This window comes from Podarcis erhardii (genome assembly GCF_964252035.2).
Source record: "Podarcis erhardii genome assembly, chromosome: 14".
Lineage (NCBI taxonomy): Eukaryota > Metazoa > Chordata > Lepidosauria > Squamata > Lacertidae > Podarcis > Podarcis erhardii.
This window is the reverse complement of record NC_138503.1, coordinates 7,378,279-7,394,049: the sequence shown is the minus strand read 5'-3', so window position 1 is coordinate 7,394,049 and position 15,771 is coordinate 7,378,279. Positions and strand designations below refer to the sequence as shown.

General features: G+C 45.0%; 1 protein-coding gene across 1 annotated transcript in view; it reads right to left on the bottom strand.

Annotated features, from left to right (window-relative positions):
• WDR72 (WD repeat domain 72) overlaps nt 1–15,771 on the bottom strand; it is an 82,006-nt gene that overhangs the window by 55,839 nt on the left and 10,396 nt on the right. The window contains exons 5-13 of the mRNA XM_081839405.1: nt 14,639–14,813; nt 13,127–13,203; nt 10,223–10,342; nt 9,219–9,364; nt 8,795–8,891; nt 5,653–5,794; nt 4,625–4,870; nt 2,421–2,641; nt 25–223 (exon numbers count right to left, since the gene is read on the bottom strand). Of these exons, the coding sequence (XP_081695531.1) occupies nt 25–223; nt 2,421–2,641; nt 4,625–4,870; nt 5,653–5,794; nt 8,795–8,891; nt 9,219–9,364; nt 10,223–10,342; nt 13,127–13,203; nt 14,639–14,813 (1,423 nt within the window). The remainder of the gene's footprint in view (nt 1–24; nt 224–2,420; nt 2,642–4,624; nt 4,871–5,652; nt 5,795–8,794; nt 8,892–9,218; nt 9,365–10,222; nt 10,343–13,126; nt 13,204–14,638; nt 14,814–15,771) is intronic.

The window sequence follows — 15,771 nt, the reverse complement described above, 5'->3', positions numbered from 1 at the left end:
GGCGGGGAAAGAGAGAGGCCTTACCGGTCTCAATATCCCAGACGTAAACGGAATCATCTTCGCATCCAACCACCAAGAGATTTTCCACAGGGTGCCACCGTAGCCTCTTCACAGGGGAAAGGTGTTTTCGGGCATGCATGAGGCAGGCTCGCTCTTGTATGTGCAGAAGCACCACCGCATGGTCATCGCTGCACAAGCAGCACACGATCCGGTGCCCTCTGAACTGCAAAGAGGGATAATGCCAAGGTGAGTCATTCAGATGCCTGGGAGTTCCCTCACTGTGAGAAGCAAAGCTACAGGGAACCAGGCAGAGGGCCTTCTCGGTAGTGGTGCCCGCCCTGTGGAATGCCCTCCCACCAGATGTCAAAGAGATAAACAACTACAGCAGTACCTCGGGTTACATACACTTCAGGTTACGTATGCTTCAGGTTACAGGCGCTGCTAACCCAGAAATAGTACCTCGGGTTAAGAACTTTGCTTAAGGATGAGAACAGAAATCGTGCTCCGGCGGCATGGCATCAGCAGGAGGCCCCATTAGCTAAAGTGGTCTTCAGGTTAAGAACAGTTTCAGGTTAAGAACGGACCTCCGGAACGAATTAAGTACTTAACCCGAGGTACCACCGTACCTGACATTTAGAAGACATCTGAAGGCTTTAGGGAAGTTTTTAATGTGTGACATTTTAATGTATTTTTAATCTTTGTTGGAAGCTGCCCAGAGTGTCTGGGGAAACCCAGCCAGATGGACTGGGTACAAATAAATTATTATTATTATTATTATTATTATTATTATTATTATTATTATTATTATTATTATTATTATTTACAAGTAGCAGAGGCAGCCTGAGCAGGTCTGAGGAGGGGCTGAGCTCCTGCATCCAGCCAAGTTGCTTGCTTCTGTCTCCTGAGATCCAGTCAGGTTTCTCCTCATCCTGTCCCCCCCTCAAAATTGCTACAAGGAAATGTATACATACAGCCTGTTGCCCTTGGAATAGGACAGGAGGGGAAATAATAAAGCCGTAACACTGGGATTCCAATTACACACCTGTAAACAAAGCACACTTGTGCAAAATGAGTCCAATTTCACACCCTTAACAGCTTTACCTAATGGATGCTGAGCACAGGGTTTTAGTCTTCTAGAGGCACTGGAAATGCAATTGTGAAGCTCATTCCTTGCCTTAAGACAGGATCAGCTCCATACAAAGCACCCCCACTGGGCAACTGCCTGCCCCTCCACTTCTTGAAATATCAGGGGAAGAGACAGTGCCACTGAACACCCTTAGCAACTGACCCCACATCTGAACTGCTTGACTCCTTCTCTCAGTAGAAAAGAAACCATCAATGGCAAGAAGATGACAGACACCTCTCTCTTCCCTAAGAACACTCCTTTGTTGGTTGGTTCTGTGAAATCTAATTGAAAGCCTTGTGAAGTCTAAATCTGGCCAGATGAGGGCACTGTGGCAAGGCTGAATCACAGGAAGACACAAAGGCTTCATCTCACAAATTCCACATGAAACCCTGCCCTTCATCCCATATTTTGATTATGGACCTCCTTGTGCCAAGGGCTCAGAACAAAGAGGCAAAAGCAGCTTTAGAGGCAACTGGGCCTGCTCTGGTGAGGTGAAGGTCTGGGTGGCCACCCTCTTTCCCCTCCCACTTCATGGTACCCAAAGCTCACTGTCTTCACCACCTCCAACCCCTTGGGGCTAGCACTGACTGGCTGGCCTGGCAGGACCCCCATGCCCTGAGCTTTGGATTATCTGCAGTGGGTAGGGAATGCCTTGGGCTTGCTGTTTTTCTTTTTCTTTCTTTTTTTGCTGAGAGGCAGAGAGAAATTGCTTTAAATAGTATGGGCTGCTTCTCTGGGGTAACTGAGGGGTGCCACTGACAGATTTTTAGTAAACAGAGGCACTTTTAATTGGCAGAGTTTGCATCCCTGGTCATCTACACACAAAGAAGAGACAGATAAAAATGTTTTTTATTTTACAATAGAAAAAGTAGAAAATACGTAATAAAATTAAGGACAAAAAAACCCAAAAAACTGATTGCAAGCGCATTCTTCATGGCATATGTCAAATGCCAGATGCAATTAAATCCTAGGTCAGTGAGCTGAGCAAACAGTTGTGTCATGTGTGGACAATGCATGCTGTTGTTGTTATTATTATTATTATTATTATTATTATTATTATTATTATTAATTGAATTTATTTTGTTTACTGACTGGTGGGTGCAAAGAATGGGGCTTTGCATCACCTGTCATGCTGCTGAGTGCTGCTGAGTTTCCCCAGGGGGAAATAAAATCTGACCCTGCCTGTTGCTCTTGTCCTCTAAGTCTTGCCCAAGAACTCAGGCAGGAGGGTAGACTAAGCCCTGTCTCTTCTCTCATTCCAGGAAGACCCATCTCCCTTATGCTCTTTACTTACCCTGTAGTTCTCTGAAGACAACAGCAGATTTGTGACGGGACCAGCTTGCAGTGAAAAGCAATGCAATAATTCCCCGGTAAAAATGTCCCACCAGACCACACTGGAGTCCTGGCTCCCAGACATCAGCCAGCTGGGATCAAACCGGGCTGATCGGCCATGGAGGTAAAGTAAGGAGGTCACGCTGGTGCTGTGGTGGCTGAGTATTCTGTGAGGCTGGGTGTCTGAAAGAACGAGGAGACAGAGAGAGAAGTCAACAACGAGTCCAACAGGGGATAACTCTCTCCTGACAGAAAAGAGTGAAGGTCATCTGGCCAGAAACTGTGGCCACCTTTGCACAGGAGAAGTGTTAATAATGCACCATGAGCAGAAGAAGAATTACAGTGGTATCTCTGGATATGAACAAGATCCGTTCTGGAGCCCCATTCACATCCAGAAGCAAACGCAACCCGCCGTCTGCGCGTGCACGGATCACAATTGGCTGCTTCCGTGCATGCGCGTGACGTCATTTTTACCATCTGTACATGCGCGAGTGGCGAAACCCAGAAGTAACGCGTTCCATTACTTCCAGGTCACCACGGAGCGCAACCCGCAAGCGCTCAACCTGAAGCAACTTCAACCCGAGGTATGACTGTACGTATAGGGAATTATAGGCCTAGAACTACCTAAATTGTATGGAAATTTATTTATGTACACGACTACAGCGGCAAGAATGTTACTTGCCCAAAAATGAAAAGAAAAAGTCCCAGCAAAGGAAAGAATGGATACAAAAACTTATGGAATATGCAGAAATGGTGAAACTTACCGAGAGAATAAGAAATCAAGATAACAAACTTTTTATAAAAGGATGGAAATGGTTTGTTGTAAACAGATAAGAACATTGGCAGATTATTGTAATAACCTGCAGGTTTATGAGTATATATTGAAAGTAGATGAATAAATGAGCAAATTAAGTTAATTTGGATATGCAGAAGATATTAAAAATAAATTTAAGGAACCGCAGAAGGAGAGGGAAGGTAGTCAAGTTTTGAAATGCTGAAATGATTGTAAAATTAGTGAAATGTTTCCTGCTTTAAATAGGAGAGTCCATCCCTCTCTCTTCCTAGCTCAGTCAGTAGAGCATGAGACTCTTAATCTTAGGGTTGTGGGTTCAAGCCCCAAGTTGGGTAACGGATTTGTGTATTGCCGGGACTTGGACTAGATGACCCTCAAGGTCCCTTCCAACTCTACAGTTCTATGATTCCGTGATTCCGTCTTCTTGTAAAGAGGAGTAGACCCCCTCCAAGTGTTTGCCCAGGGCTTGGATGGTGACCACCCAGGTTGGTGCTTTGGCTGCCATGGGGGAGAGCAGCTTGCTCTCACTCCCAAAAGCAGAACAGAACAGGATTCTGGGATACCCTCCCTTGGGTAATTTGGGAGCTCCCGTTGCTCGGTCTCTGCTCTGGCCAACCTAGCAGTTCGAAAGCTGGCATACAGCTTCCGGGTCATGTAGCCAGCATGACTAAGCCGCTTCTGATGAACCAGAGCAGCCCACGGAAACACCGTTTACCTTCCCACTGGGAAGTAGTATTTATCTACTTGCACTTTGACGTGCTTTCGAACTGCTAGGTTGGCAGGAGCTGGGACTGAGCAATGGGAGCTCCCTTAGCTAGTAAAGCAAGATGAGCGCCGCAACCCTAGAGTCGTCCACGACTGGACCTAATGGTCAGGGATCCCTTTACCTTTACCTTAATGACCTTTAAATGCCTCTTATAAATGTGCCTGTTCATCCAAGCTTTCCTGGACCCCGACTCTTTATTTTTAATTCTTTTGTACACTGCTCAGCTTTATTTGTTAAATACAGGTGCATTTGGGTTTTCTTTCATTTTTATCTAGTTGTTAGGAATTTTTATGGAATGCTGTTGTCATTTTAATGTGTTGTCTCCAACATTTGACATACTGAAATTCTACGTTGTAAACCGTACTGTGGTCTCTTGACGACGGGCAGTATGTAAATTTAATAAATAATAATAACAATGGATGTGCGTAACTGACAGTCCCATTGATTTCAATGGGTCTACTCTGAGTAGAGCTTCATTGGACACAAACCTATGCAAAGCACTTAGACAGATATATAGTAAGCAGTGTAGCATTTTAGTTAATAAAATGAGCAACCCATGCCAGCCAGAAACTCAGGCAACCGGAGTGTTTGCAGGATTCTCACTCACCTTTCAGCAAGGAGCCCTTTCCCATCAGCCTGGCCTTGGCAGCCTGCAGAGCCAACATGATGAAGATCCTGCCATCCGCAAACCCGCACACCAGTTTATCAAGGCTGGGGATATAAATGGAAGAAGTGATGGCGTCACTCCCCATCCCATTCTCAGCTCCACAGAGGTGGTCGATGATGCCTTCGGCCGCAGGACTGCAGCTGTCAAAGCTGTTCTGAAGAGTCCAGGATGTTGCTATAGAGATCTCTAGGGAGAAAAAGAAATAGGGGGTCGTCCAACTGCTTGAGAAGATGGAGGCAAAATTCAAAGACCTTGCTGATGTTTGCCTTGCAACCTGTAGGCCACGGCTATAGAAATTAGGATGGGGGTCTTTCTGATCCTGTTTTCAAAGGAAGCATTATGCCTCTTTGCCTCCGGGAAAACCCACCAGGTTTTTCTTTCTAAGTGCTGCTTCCAGATTGTGGGTGAGGTGGGGTGGGAGCACATGTGGGCAGGATTCCTGCATTGTAGGAGGTTGGACTCGATGACCGGGGGGGGGGGGTCCCTTCCAGCTCTATAATTTTCATAAAACTCATAGGACATTGCTGGCATCAGTATGCCAGTCTGTATTTTTTCTGTATTTAAATCCAGTAAGGTTTTTAAAAACAACAACACTATTTTCAGTGACATGTTGGCGATATGTGAACAACTCATTTTCAGTAATAGCCACCCTCTGTATTATGTAACAGTCTTCTGTGTCCAATTTGAGGAACTCCTTAGTAAAGCAGGCAAATGAAGCATAAAATATTATATCTGTTGACAAGAGGCCATTTGTTGTTTGCGTGCAGTGGGATCCCAGAGTCTGAAAATTTGCAAATGTTTTCCTTTGTTTGAGTCATCATCCTGCCTTCAATCAAATTAGGGCAAGGTGTCATTCCTTCTCCTCCTCCTCCTCCTCCTCCTCCCCCTTCTGGAGACCCCGACCTTTCCCATTTCACAATCCTTTTAAACCCCCCAGCCCTCCTGAATGGTTCAAAAGTTGAGCCAACCTTTTGGAGAGCCGTCCAGAGTTGAAACTGGCACATCTGGAATATGCCACAGAGTGATTCTGCCTGATGCTGCTCCACAGTAAAGGATCTTATAAAAAGGTTCCTTTCTTTCATTGATGAAGCCCATAATGTAAGAAAAACTCTGTTTATTAAAAACAAACAAACAAACCACACGTTTAAACTGTATTAGTCGGTTGCAGCAAAAGCAACAAAGAGTTCTGTGGCACCTTAAAGACTACCAGATTTAATGTTGCTTTAGCTTTTGTGGGCCGCTTTATCAGATGCATGAAGAATTATCCATATTATATCTATCCATGGCCCTATTCAGATGGGGAGCAGGATTCTGCCCACTAGTCCTCTCCCTTCTGTGAGCATGCTCCACTGGTCATCCCCACAGTCTCTGTGCAGATGTCCCGGGAGCATGGCTAAAGGGTCACATCAATATGGGCCTTCTTCCTTTTTTTAAATTTAATTTTTTTTGAAAATTTTATTTACAACATAACATAAACCCCCCACCCCACCAATACAGAAATACAATAAGCATAACATACAACAATACAAACAACCAAATAAAATACAGTGGTGCCCCGCAAGACGAATGCCTCGCAAGACGAAAAACTCGCTAGACGAAAGGGTTTTCCGTTTTTTGAGGTGCTTCGCAAGATGAATTTCCCTATGGGCTTGCTTCGCAAGACGAAAATGTATTGCGGGTTTGCTACCTTTTTCGTAAAACCGTTAATACCCGGGGAATCCGCGCTCCGCAAGACGAAAAAATCGCAAGACGAAGCAACTCGCGGAACGAATTAATTTTGTCTTGCGAGGCACCACTGTACTTCCTTTATCCTGTATCTGGTCTCCTTATTTACTTCTTATAAGCTGTTTCCTTTATGAATAATTATTAAGATTTTTCTAATTATAACTTAAATATCCACAAAGTCTCCAGCAGACATTAATTGAAACAAGTCCAGGTATGTATTTTAGTGCACTGTTTTGCGAAGTGTTTGCTGCTTTTCCCCCATGCTTTTTGAAACTCTTGTCTAGTGTGATCTCTAATTGCCTCTGTTAATTTAGCCAGTTCTATATACTCTAACAGTTTGTCTTGCAGTTCTATTTGGGCCTTATTCCTACCAAATGAACACAGAAGATGGCATGAGGTGTGTCCTTACAAAGTGAAACTGAGAGACCTTGCAACTCAAGAGGGAGGTATGCCCCATTACTACACCTAGTCAAAGGCCATTAAAGTCCAGTGGAAAAGGTGGAAGATCCAATCACAGGGGCACAGGAAAGCCGCCCAGCTAAGTCAGTGATTGGACCACCTAACATCATCATCATGTATCACCATCCTCCAGGGTTCTGGACAGTAGTCTTCTCCAACACTCCCTGGGGCTGCCAAGAATTGAATCTGGGACTTCTCACAAGCAAAGCAAAGCAAAGCACAGAGGTCTACCACTGTGAACTGGTTTTTGTACAGTGGATAATAAGCTGCCAAAGCAAGATGAACACCATTTGCTAAACAGCTGCTGCAGGACCACTCCCAGATATAGTGACTGTGAGGCAGCCATTGCCAGTCTTGCGTGAGCTCAAACCTGCATCTGAAATGCACCTCACGAGCCTCCTCTTGAAACCTTCTGCTTAAGCCCAGCCAGCTCTGATGTCTCTGAGTGAATGTCCAGGGAGATTTAAATGGTTTCCGAGTATCACCATTTTTAATGTCTCGTTTGCCTCCATTTATTCTCTTGCATAATGCATACTGAATAATAGACCAATGTAAATACTAATGTAAATGGTAAATGGCCAGTGTAAATAGCAGGAGGTCCCTGCTTGCACATATGATGGCATATATCATGCTAGAAGATGTGCAAAAGAACAAGTTCTTGGCAGGGATGGAGTCGGCTCTGGGGTTTGTTGCAAGGGGGGGGGGGGTTGTAGGTCTCTATCTCTATGGGATGGCCCATTGCTGCTCATGAGCAGTTAAGGTGGAGGGCAGTATGTTTGGGACAATGACCTGGAGAATCTATCTCCAGCATTCTTAAAATTACAGTAGCCCCCAGTGAGACCAGCAAGTTGCCACGACAAGCCCGAAAGAGGAAGTATAGTTTCCAACTGCCACAATTTAACCACGGCATTCCTGGAAATGCAGAAGCCATCCTGTGCATTTCCCTATTTTCCTCTGTCAAACGTTGGAGGGTATGCTAGAGCCCCCCTGCTGAAGTTCTCTCCAGTGCATCTAAAAGGATCTACAGCCTCTCTTGGAAGATTACCCTTCCCTCCCACAAGCCTAGAAAGAAGACCAGCACTTCTCTGCAAATGGTCTTCCAGTCTGGAGAAACTTTTCACCCATAATGGACCGCCTAACAGAGTTGAAAGCCCAAGAATTAGATCTTGCAGCAAGGCCCAGCGTCAACTCTCTGATCCCACATTGACTTCACCAGTGTCATCATGGAATCTGAGAACATTGCATGCAATGAAGGCCAAGGGTTCTTGAAGCAACCCACCTACCAGAGAATGCCCCATAACTACACAGCTCAGGTGGTCAAAGAGCATCACACTCGCACTCTGCATTCACTGGGAGGGTAAAAGGATTCAGGATGAGGGGTTTTTCTTTGTTTAGGTGTTACCTCAAGGGGGAAAATAGAGCTCTATATCAGCTGCCTATTTGGGAAGGGTCGATGTCTGAGTCTGCCACCTGTGAAATCACCTTCAGGCAGGAGTGCCAGCTTGGCCCCATGACTGTGAATGCCCAGGGCCATGGGTGCCAAGCAGCGTGCATGGCCCTGGCACTGAAATTTGTGCGTGCCCAGCCCCTTGATGGGGAATTTTGTAGGTGCTCACGCACCCAGGGCCCCAGGGCGCTGGCACCTATGACTTCTTGTCACCTTTCAGTCTTTAATGCAGAAATCATTTGGGTAGCTCTTCTTTCCACAAAGGAAGAAGAGAGCCACTTTTCAAGCTGAGGTGGGCTGTGTTCAGTGTTGCTCTTTACTTCCATGCGCGGAGGCAAGATATTCAAAAAGCCATCTCAAAGTCCTTAATGAAGAAGATACCCTAAGCTGGTGGGCAGTGCCCCAGCCGAATTGCCTTTGGTTTGCCACAGATTGCTGCTACTTGCTGCCAAGGTGGCTCTGGAGCCCAACTGCATTACCTTCTCATCTCCCACATCAGTAGAACAAAGTAACTGAGGGTGGAGGGTTTCTTTGAGCGGCCGTCCATTGCATGGCTGGATGCTTCGCGAAAGACCACTGGATAAGTCAAAGAGAAAGGTGGGAGGAGTGAAGGTCAAAACTTTGGAAATGCATCAAGACGACAAGCAGGGAGTGTCTGAGACTCCCAAGTTCACCTAAAAGTAATTATGGGGCATTTCCTTCTTGGAGGCATACACCCACCCCTGGCCAGCTGACATGGCTCCTGACATGGCTAATCTCACCCCCTGCCAGGCCAAACAAAGACTGGCGGCTGAGCATAGCTTCTTGTGCTTCCATTGCTATGACTGGGGGCTTTTCATCATGAGCCTCCCCAAGTTCATCTGGTGCCTGAAACTTCTTTGTGTGCTTCCCATCTGAGCCCACCTGTTCAGCAGCTGGTAGATGAAGCCACGGCCATCCTCCATCCAGATGATGAGCCTGTGAGCGGCGAGGACTTCGCCTCCAGCAAAGGACTGTCCACTCGGGCTGAATTCAGTCCACAGCAAGGAGAAGTCACAGTAATCGTATATCTAAAGTCAAAGAAAGAAATACTGGTTTCCCCATCGAGACACTGAGATTAATAGCAGCTTCTGATGAGCAAAGGCTCAATAGTCTCCCAAAGGGAAAGAAGGGTTTTAACTGCAATTTCCATGTAAAATGGGATGTCTGGTACCTAGAGCCCCACATGGAGGATCTTTATCAATGGCTGCTCCATTCATTCATTCATTATGTCAGGAGGAGCAGTTCCAATCATTCCATGGATAATTCAGTGTCCATAAAGAAGTGAAATCCGGCAATGGCAAAACGTATTTGCCCAGCTCCACAAGTGGTATGTAAGCTAATAAATAATAATTTGTAGCTCTTGCTTGTGTGAGCTGCTAGGCTGCCTCCTCTGCTTTCCTCCTCTTAACAGGGGCAGGTGGGAGAAGGGGGGGTATTTATTTCAGGCCAGGGAGCATCATGCAAACATTTGAGCTCACTGGACAGAGCAAATTGCCAAGTCAAGGTGAAAACCTCTTGTGCAACTCATTAATCGGCTCTCACAGAAGCTGTGCAGAGTCACAGGCCTGATTTTGTAATATTGATACAGTTCACGTAGCGGAAAGTCTGCTTCAATTCAGTGATGGATAAAGAAATGGAAATGTAAGCCTTTATTCTGGTTTTATTTCATTTTCCAACTTGGGCAAATGTTGATCTTTTTTAAAATTAAAGCAACATAACAACAGTAGATTGCATGAGTTTGTCAACATATATGGATTTGGGGTTTTATTTTGCAATTTCACCCATGGAGAGTTCACTAATCATCTGGTATTCCACAAGCTCTTGAAGTTTTACAGAAAGGAGAGAGAGAAAGAGAATATTCCATGACACGATTCTGTAGCATGTACCTTCCAGCAGCTGGAAAACACAACGAGAAGAAGCCTTTCCGTGAAGGTGCAAAATCTGACGGTGCGGCAGGGAGCACAGTCCAGAGATTTGGATTCCCTTTCATGAATATTCTGCCTCTCCTGAAAGCACAATAAAACAAGGCATGGCTGCGTTGAACAAGAAAAAGCCAGTCGTCATCCTAATAAAAGGGTGCTCTTGGTATAAAGACCTTGGCCTAGCTATGAAAAGAACGAGGGAACAACTGAAGGCATTCCAGAGTCTGCAAACAGAATTGCATGAGCCAAATGGCACTCTCACCGTCTCTCAGCAGGGCAGCCAAAGAACTCCCAGAGGCAGCAGGAGGGATGTCCAACTATCCAGGTGCTTCCTTGCAGGAAGATGTAAAGGTTGCCTTTGCAACAGGCTGCATCTGCACAGGCTGGGGGGGGAGTCCCCCACCTTTAAGGCTCCCAGCACCACCCCTGCAATATTCTTCTTCTAATGCTAGGACATTATTATTATTATTATTATTATTATTATTATTATTATTATTTTCCTCAGAGTTTATTTATTTATGTATGTATTTATTTATTGGTTTTCTCATATTATATTACAATAAAGATGTGCCAAAGCAAGAGCCAACACCATTTCCTCCCCATCCCTCCATACATTTACATTTATATTTCCTGAATCCATCATATTATTCTTTTCTCCTTCCTTCCACTTCCCTCCACCCCCACTCGATTTCCTCCACAATATACAATTGACAATAATCTTTGCATTCTACAACCTTTTCATATCATCTATATATTCTCATTATCTTTCATTACTAATTTTTCTTCCATCCAGTACTTCGCATTTTAATCTAGGCATACTGTATTAGCGTATCTTTTTTTTAGCAATATTTTGCCATATATTCATCAAAACATTTCCACTCCTTTTTAAATTTTTGATTTGACTGATTTCTTATTATAGCAGTTAATTTTGTATGATATTTTTTAATATTATTATTATTACTATGTTATTATTATTATGTCTGCTAGGAGGAGCACAGAGAAGAGAAATGCCATGGTGTATCTGGTAACAGTGAAACCAGACACCTTCATCTGCAATAAAACATGTCTCTCCGCTATCAATATCTACAGCCATAGCAGACACTGTAACTCTCCAATGGTTTGACTTTAGCCCCAAAGGCACACTCCTCCATTGTCCCTTGAGACAGACAGATGCCAACAACATTGTATGTTTATTTATACCCTGCCATTTCCCCGAACGGGACTCAAAGCAGCTTACAGATAGAAACAAGAATGGCGGAAAACATAAAAAAGGCAATCATTAAAAAACAATTAAACACTTCTCTATCTATCACTCATACATGACGTCATCGGCAGGATTTGAAATATAAGCAGTAGATTACTGAAAGATCTAATGATAGTGAAGTTTAGATAATAAAAACATACGTCTTGTAAAACAGCTGATAAGAAGTAATAATAATAATAATAATAATAATAATAATAATAATAATTGCATTTATATACCGCCCTATACCCAGGGGTCTCAGGGCAGTTCACAGAATAAAATCAAGATACTGTATAAAACCACAAAATACATAATAAAAATAAAAACAACAACCCAAAACAAACATTGGGAAAGGAGGGGTGGGGAATCAAGAAGAAATTTATGTTGGGGAGAAATTGTATATGACAACAAATGCTTTGGAATTTTTTTTGGAGATTTAATAAAAAAATTATTCACATACACAATCAAACACTGATAGAATTAGAACTATATACATATATAAAATCTGTTTAAAACATACCAATAATTACACACAAAAAAACCCCACAGCATAGCACCAGACCTTTAGCAAAAAAGTAGCCAGAGGGCCTGAGGCTGAGGAGGAGGAAGGTCTTGAAGCTCCATCATGAGTGCTTAAACTCTCCCTCACATCTCCATCCTTTCCTCTGAAGTTGCAAGAAGCCGTGAAGATGATGCTCTTGCTCTCATGTGGCTCTCCCCAGGTGCTCAGGGCCAGTTGCTACAGGGAGCTGCAAAACCTTTTCAGGTGTGGCTCTCCATGAGGAATTCTCTCATTAAATAGGCCAATCTAAGTTACTATTTGTGGCTTGAGTGGATCAGTCAAGGCTTTCATGTGATTCTTGACTATCAAAGCCCAGCATCCCAAGGTGTCTTCAGAGAAAGTTGCTGCAACTTTTTGAATTCAAGGCCCTCCCAATCCACACATTGCAAGAATTGCACACACAATGCATCTATTTTCAGGCTCAAATTAAAGTGCTGGTATGACACTTTATATGCTCCCTAATATGCCTGGGGATCAGGCCACTTGAAGGACCACCTAGAGCCACACGATGCTGCCCAGCCTAGAGGTCCAGCTTGGTGGTCCACTGCTACAATCAGGTTAGCAGGGCTTTTTCGGTGGTGACTCCACACCCCTCCAGCACTTTATATCCTCCTCCCCTGCCTCCCTTGTACTTTTCAAATGGATGCTTTAAAAAGTCTTGACTCCATTGAGTGATGTTTTTGTTGGCAGACTACTATTTTATGGATTGTTTTGCTACTAATCATATTAATGTTTTAATCAGGCTTCCTTACGTTTGACCCTAAAAGTCTGGATGAAAATAAATAAATATAAATCTAGCATTCAGAATTGTGATACTGTGCTGACTGCAGAAGCCTCCGGGTTTAAGTGTCCTAGGGCCAGACAGGCCCTTCCTCATTCCTCTAGCCATAATCTGCATTCTCCTCCTCCTCCTCTTCTAGCCACTGCTCATTGCAGATGAGTCAAAAATTCTGATATTCAATGAAAGCCAAGTAGCTGCAGAAAACTAGTACAGCATTTCACAAGGCATAGAATTTAGAATTTTGACATATGGGGCCTGCCAGCCCAGACTGTAGCTCCTTACCCGTATCCTGCTAACTGATGAGGACAGATCCCAGACTTTAAGGGTTCCTGTTGCAGAGACAGCTATTAAGGAGTCCTCTGTGAGAAAAAGCAACAGAGACATATTTTCAATGGGAAGAGCAATCCACACAGCAAGGGGATAGAGCTGAAACAAAAGGGCAAGGGGCATGGACGAGGGGGCGAGGCAGGAGGATATGGGCTGGTTGTGTGAAATGAAGGAGCAAAGATGCTTGATAGGATAAAGCCATAGAACAGGATCTCTAGCTAATGCCCATGAGCCACCTTTCCTCCTGACTGGAAGCTGTCCCCCCTGCCCCCGCTCTTTCCTTATGGTTGCATGAAATATTGGTTCTTGCAGCTGCCCGTTCATAACGGTTCCCCTGACAACAGCCGTCTCCCAAGCATACAAGCCAACTCCTAGGGGCCAAGGTCCCTTCAGGCCCCGCAAAAGCTTAACTTTCAAGTACGATACTCTGCTGATCTCACTCACATGAGCAAGGAAGGGTAAGAACTAAGCCATATATCCTCTCTTAGTGCCGAAATCCATTCCTACAGAAAGGAACAGGAATAAGTGGGGAAAGAAGGGCAGAGACTAGGGAGAAAGGTGCAGAGGGGACAGCAGAGAGTAGCAAAAGGTGTCAAGGAGGAAGCTGAAGGCCTGGAGAAAGCAGGGCTCAGGTGGAAACCAGCTGGGAGGGCCAAAGGAACAGACTGGTTGGCCAGCAGTTGCACACCCATTCAGCTGAGATCCTGCTTTGCAGCCGCAGGGTCTGTAGCAGGGATGCCTCAGCCTGTCCTTTTGGTTCTGGCCCTGCCTGGTGAAGAGCCTTTGGCCTCAGTCCCACAGAAACATCCAGCTTTTGTGGGATGTGAAACACAGGAGCAGCCAAGTACAACATTCCTAGAGTGAACATGTTTACACATGGGGAAGAATGTTTGTCCAGCCAGCAGGTAAACTTCCTGTTTCCTTCTGGGCTGGGACAGACTTCCTCTGCATGTGACTAGAGGTTGGTGTGGCCTCACCTGTGCAGGTAATGACAAAAGCACAGGGCAGGGCAGCCATCTCTCTCTCTATGACTACTTTCGTCGACGAAGCAACATCTGCTTAGCCAAAGATGCTCTCTTGGCCTCCAGCCAAGAGAGGACAAAGACACTGTCTCTTTATGGAAAGACACTGTCTCTTAATGGAATAGTTTCCAAGTGTATGTTACTTTTCTAAGCTAAGTCTGCCTTCTGGGATCCTATTGTGAACAGAATGATATGTGAGTAAACTCTTTTTATACTTTTGTAGAAGACTGTGTCGTGTCTTATCTTTTATAGGGAATAAGGGGGGAATACCAGCACAGTTATTATAGAGGCTTTAGGAAGCCTGAGCAAACACATCCACTGCAAGTTTAAAAAGGGGGATGTTACTCTCCTAAACTGTGTACTTGTTAACACAAGTTGGAAAAGGATATAATCAGACAATATATCCTCTCCTGCATCCCTGAACATTCCCACAGCTTTGACCTACCTTGGATGCGAGGGGAATGCACTAAGCACATGCAGCTGATCCAATCCGAAGACTGGGAGGACGTCAAGGTGTGAAGCACAGACAGCGCTTTGGCATCGATGATGAGGATATCATTATATTGCCCACAGCAGAGGAGCCAACCCTCTCCTGTCATGCGGAACGAGCTGTGGTAATACTGAGCAAAGGGGAAAGCCACAACAGGTTAGCCACAAGAACACCACTGAGGGATTGCTTTCGGTCATGGGGGTCTGATGTTCATGCTAGAAAGCAAAATGTTGTCGCCCACATTAAAATGCCTTTTGGCTACTCTTAGGTGCAGATCTGGAGATGGGGAATTGGCTGACTCCAACGAGGGTTTCCAAAGCATTGGTTTGCACTGAGAACTCCCCAGGAAAACTGCCACCACTACCCTAGGGTGACCATTCCTATTCCAAAGCCCAAACCTCTTGTGCTGTGACAAAGGTGGACAAAAAAGAGATTCCTGGCACCTCCCTGGCAAATGAATAGACCTCCATAGGGAAGCCCATGCCATGGATTTACACCCCATTGGTGCCCAGAGCAGAGAGGTCCTGTGCAAGCAGTGGAGGAAATGGCTCATGCGTCTCCCTGCCCACCCCCAGTCCTCTCCAACACCGTACAACAGACTTGTACAGCTTATGATAGAATCAGGACCCAAATGGAAGTGGCAAATGGAATACAAAGCGGCAAATGGAATACAACTCATATAAACAGCATGAGCATTGCCATTTGTAGAGAAATGGTTGCAACCTGTCCATATCCATGGGCAGAAGGCACACTGGACACACTTCAAAGCCTACGAAAAAATGCTCTGCTGCATAGAAAAGGCACCTGCAGCTTTCCTGCAAGCAGCTGGATTGGGGCCAGCAGGTAAGACTTCTCGCCTGCCTGCTGCATGGCCCCCAAGAGGTTTTGGAGACTCCCTTGTGGCTTGCTTTGATCTCTTTGGAAAGAGACTGTCGGGTTCCTCTGGTCCAGGTGCTCATCCTTGCCATATCCTGAGGTCCTCAGCTGAGTTTGCCAGTAGGTGTGCATCTGCTCTGCCCCATGGGTGTGAAGGAGAGGATATCCAGGGGCAAAAGGTGTGGCACTTTGATACATTTCCTCAGCAGTGG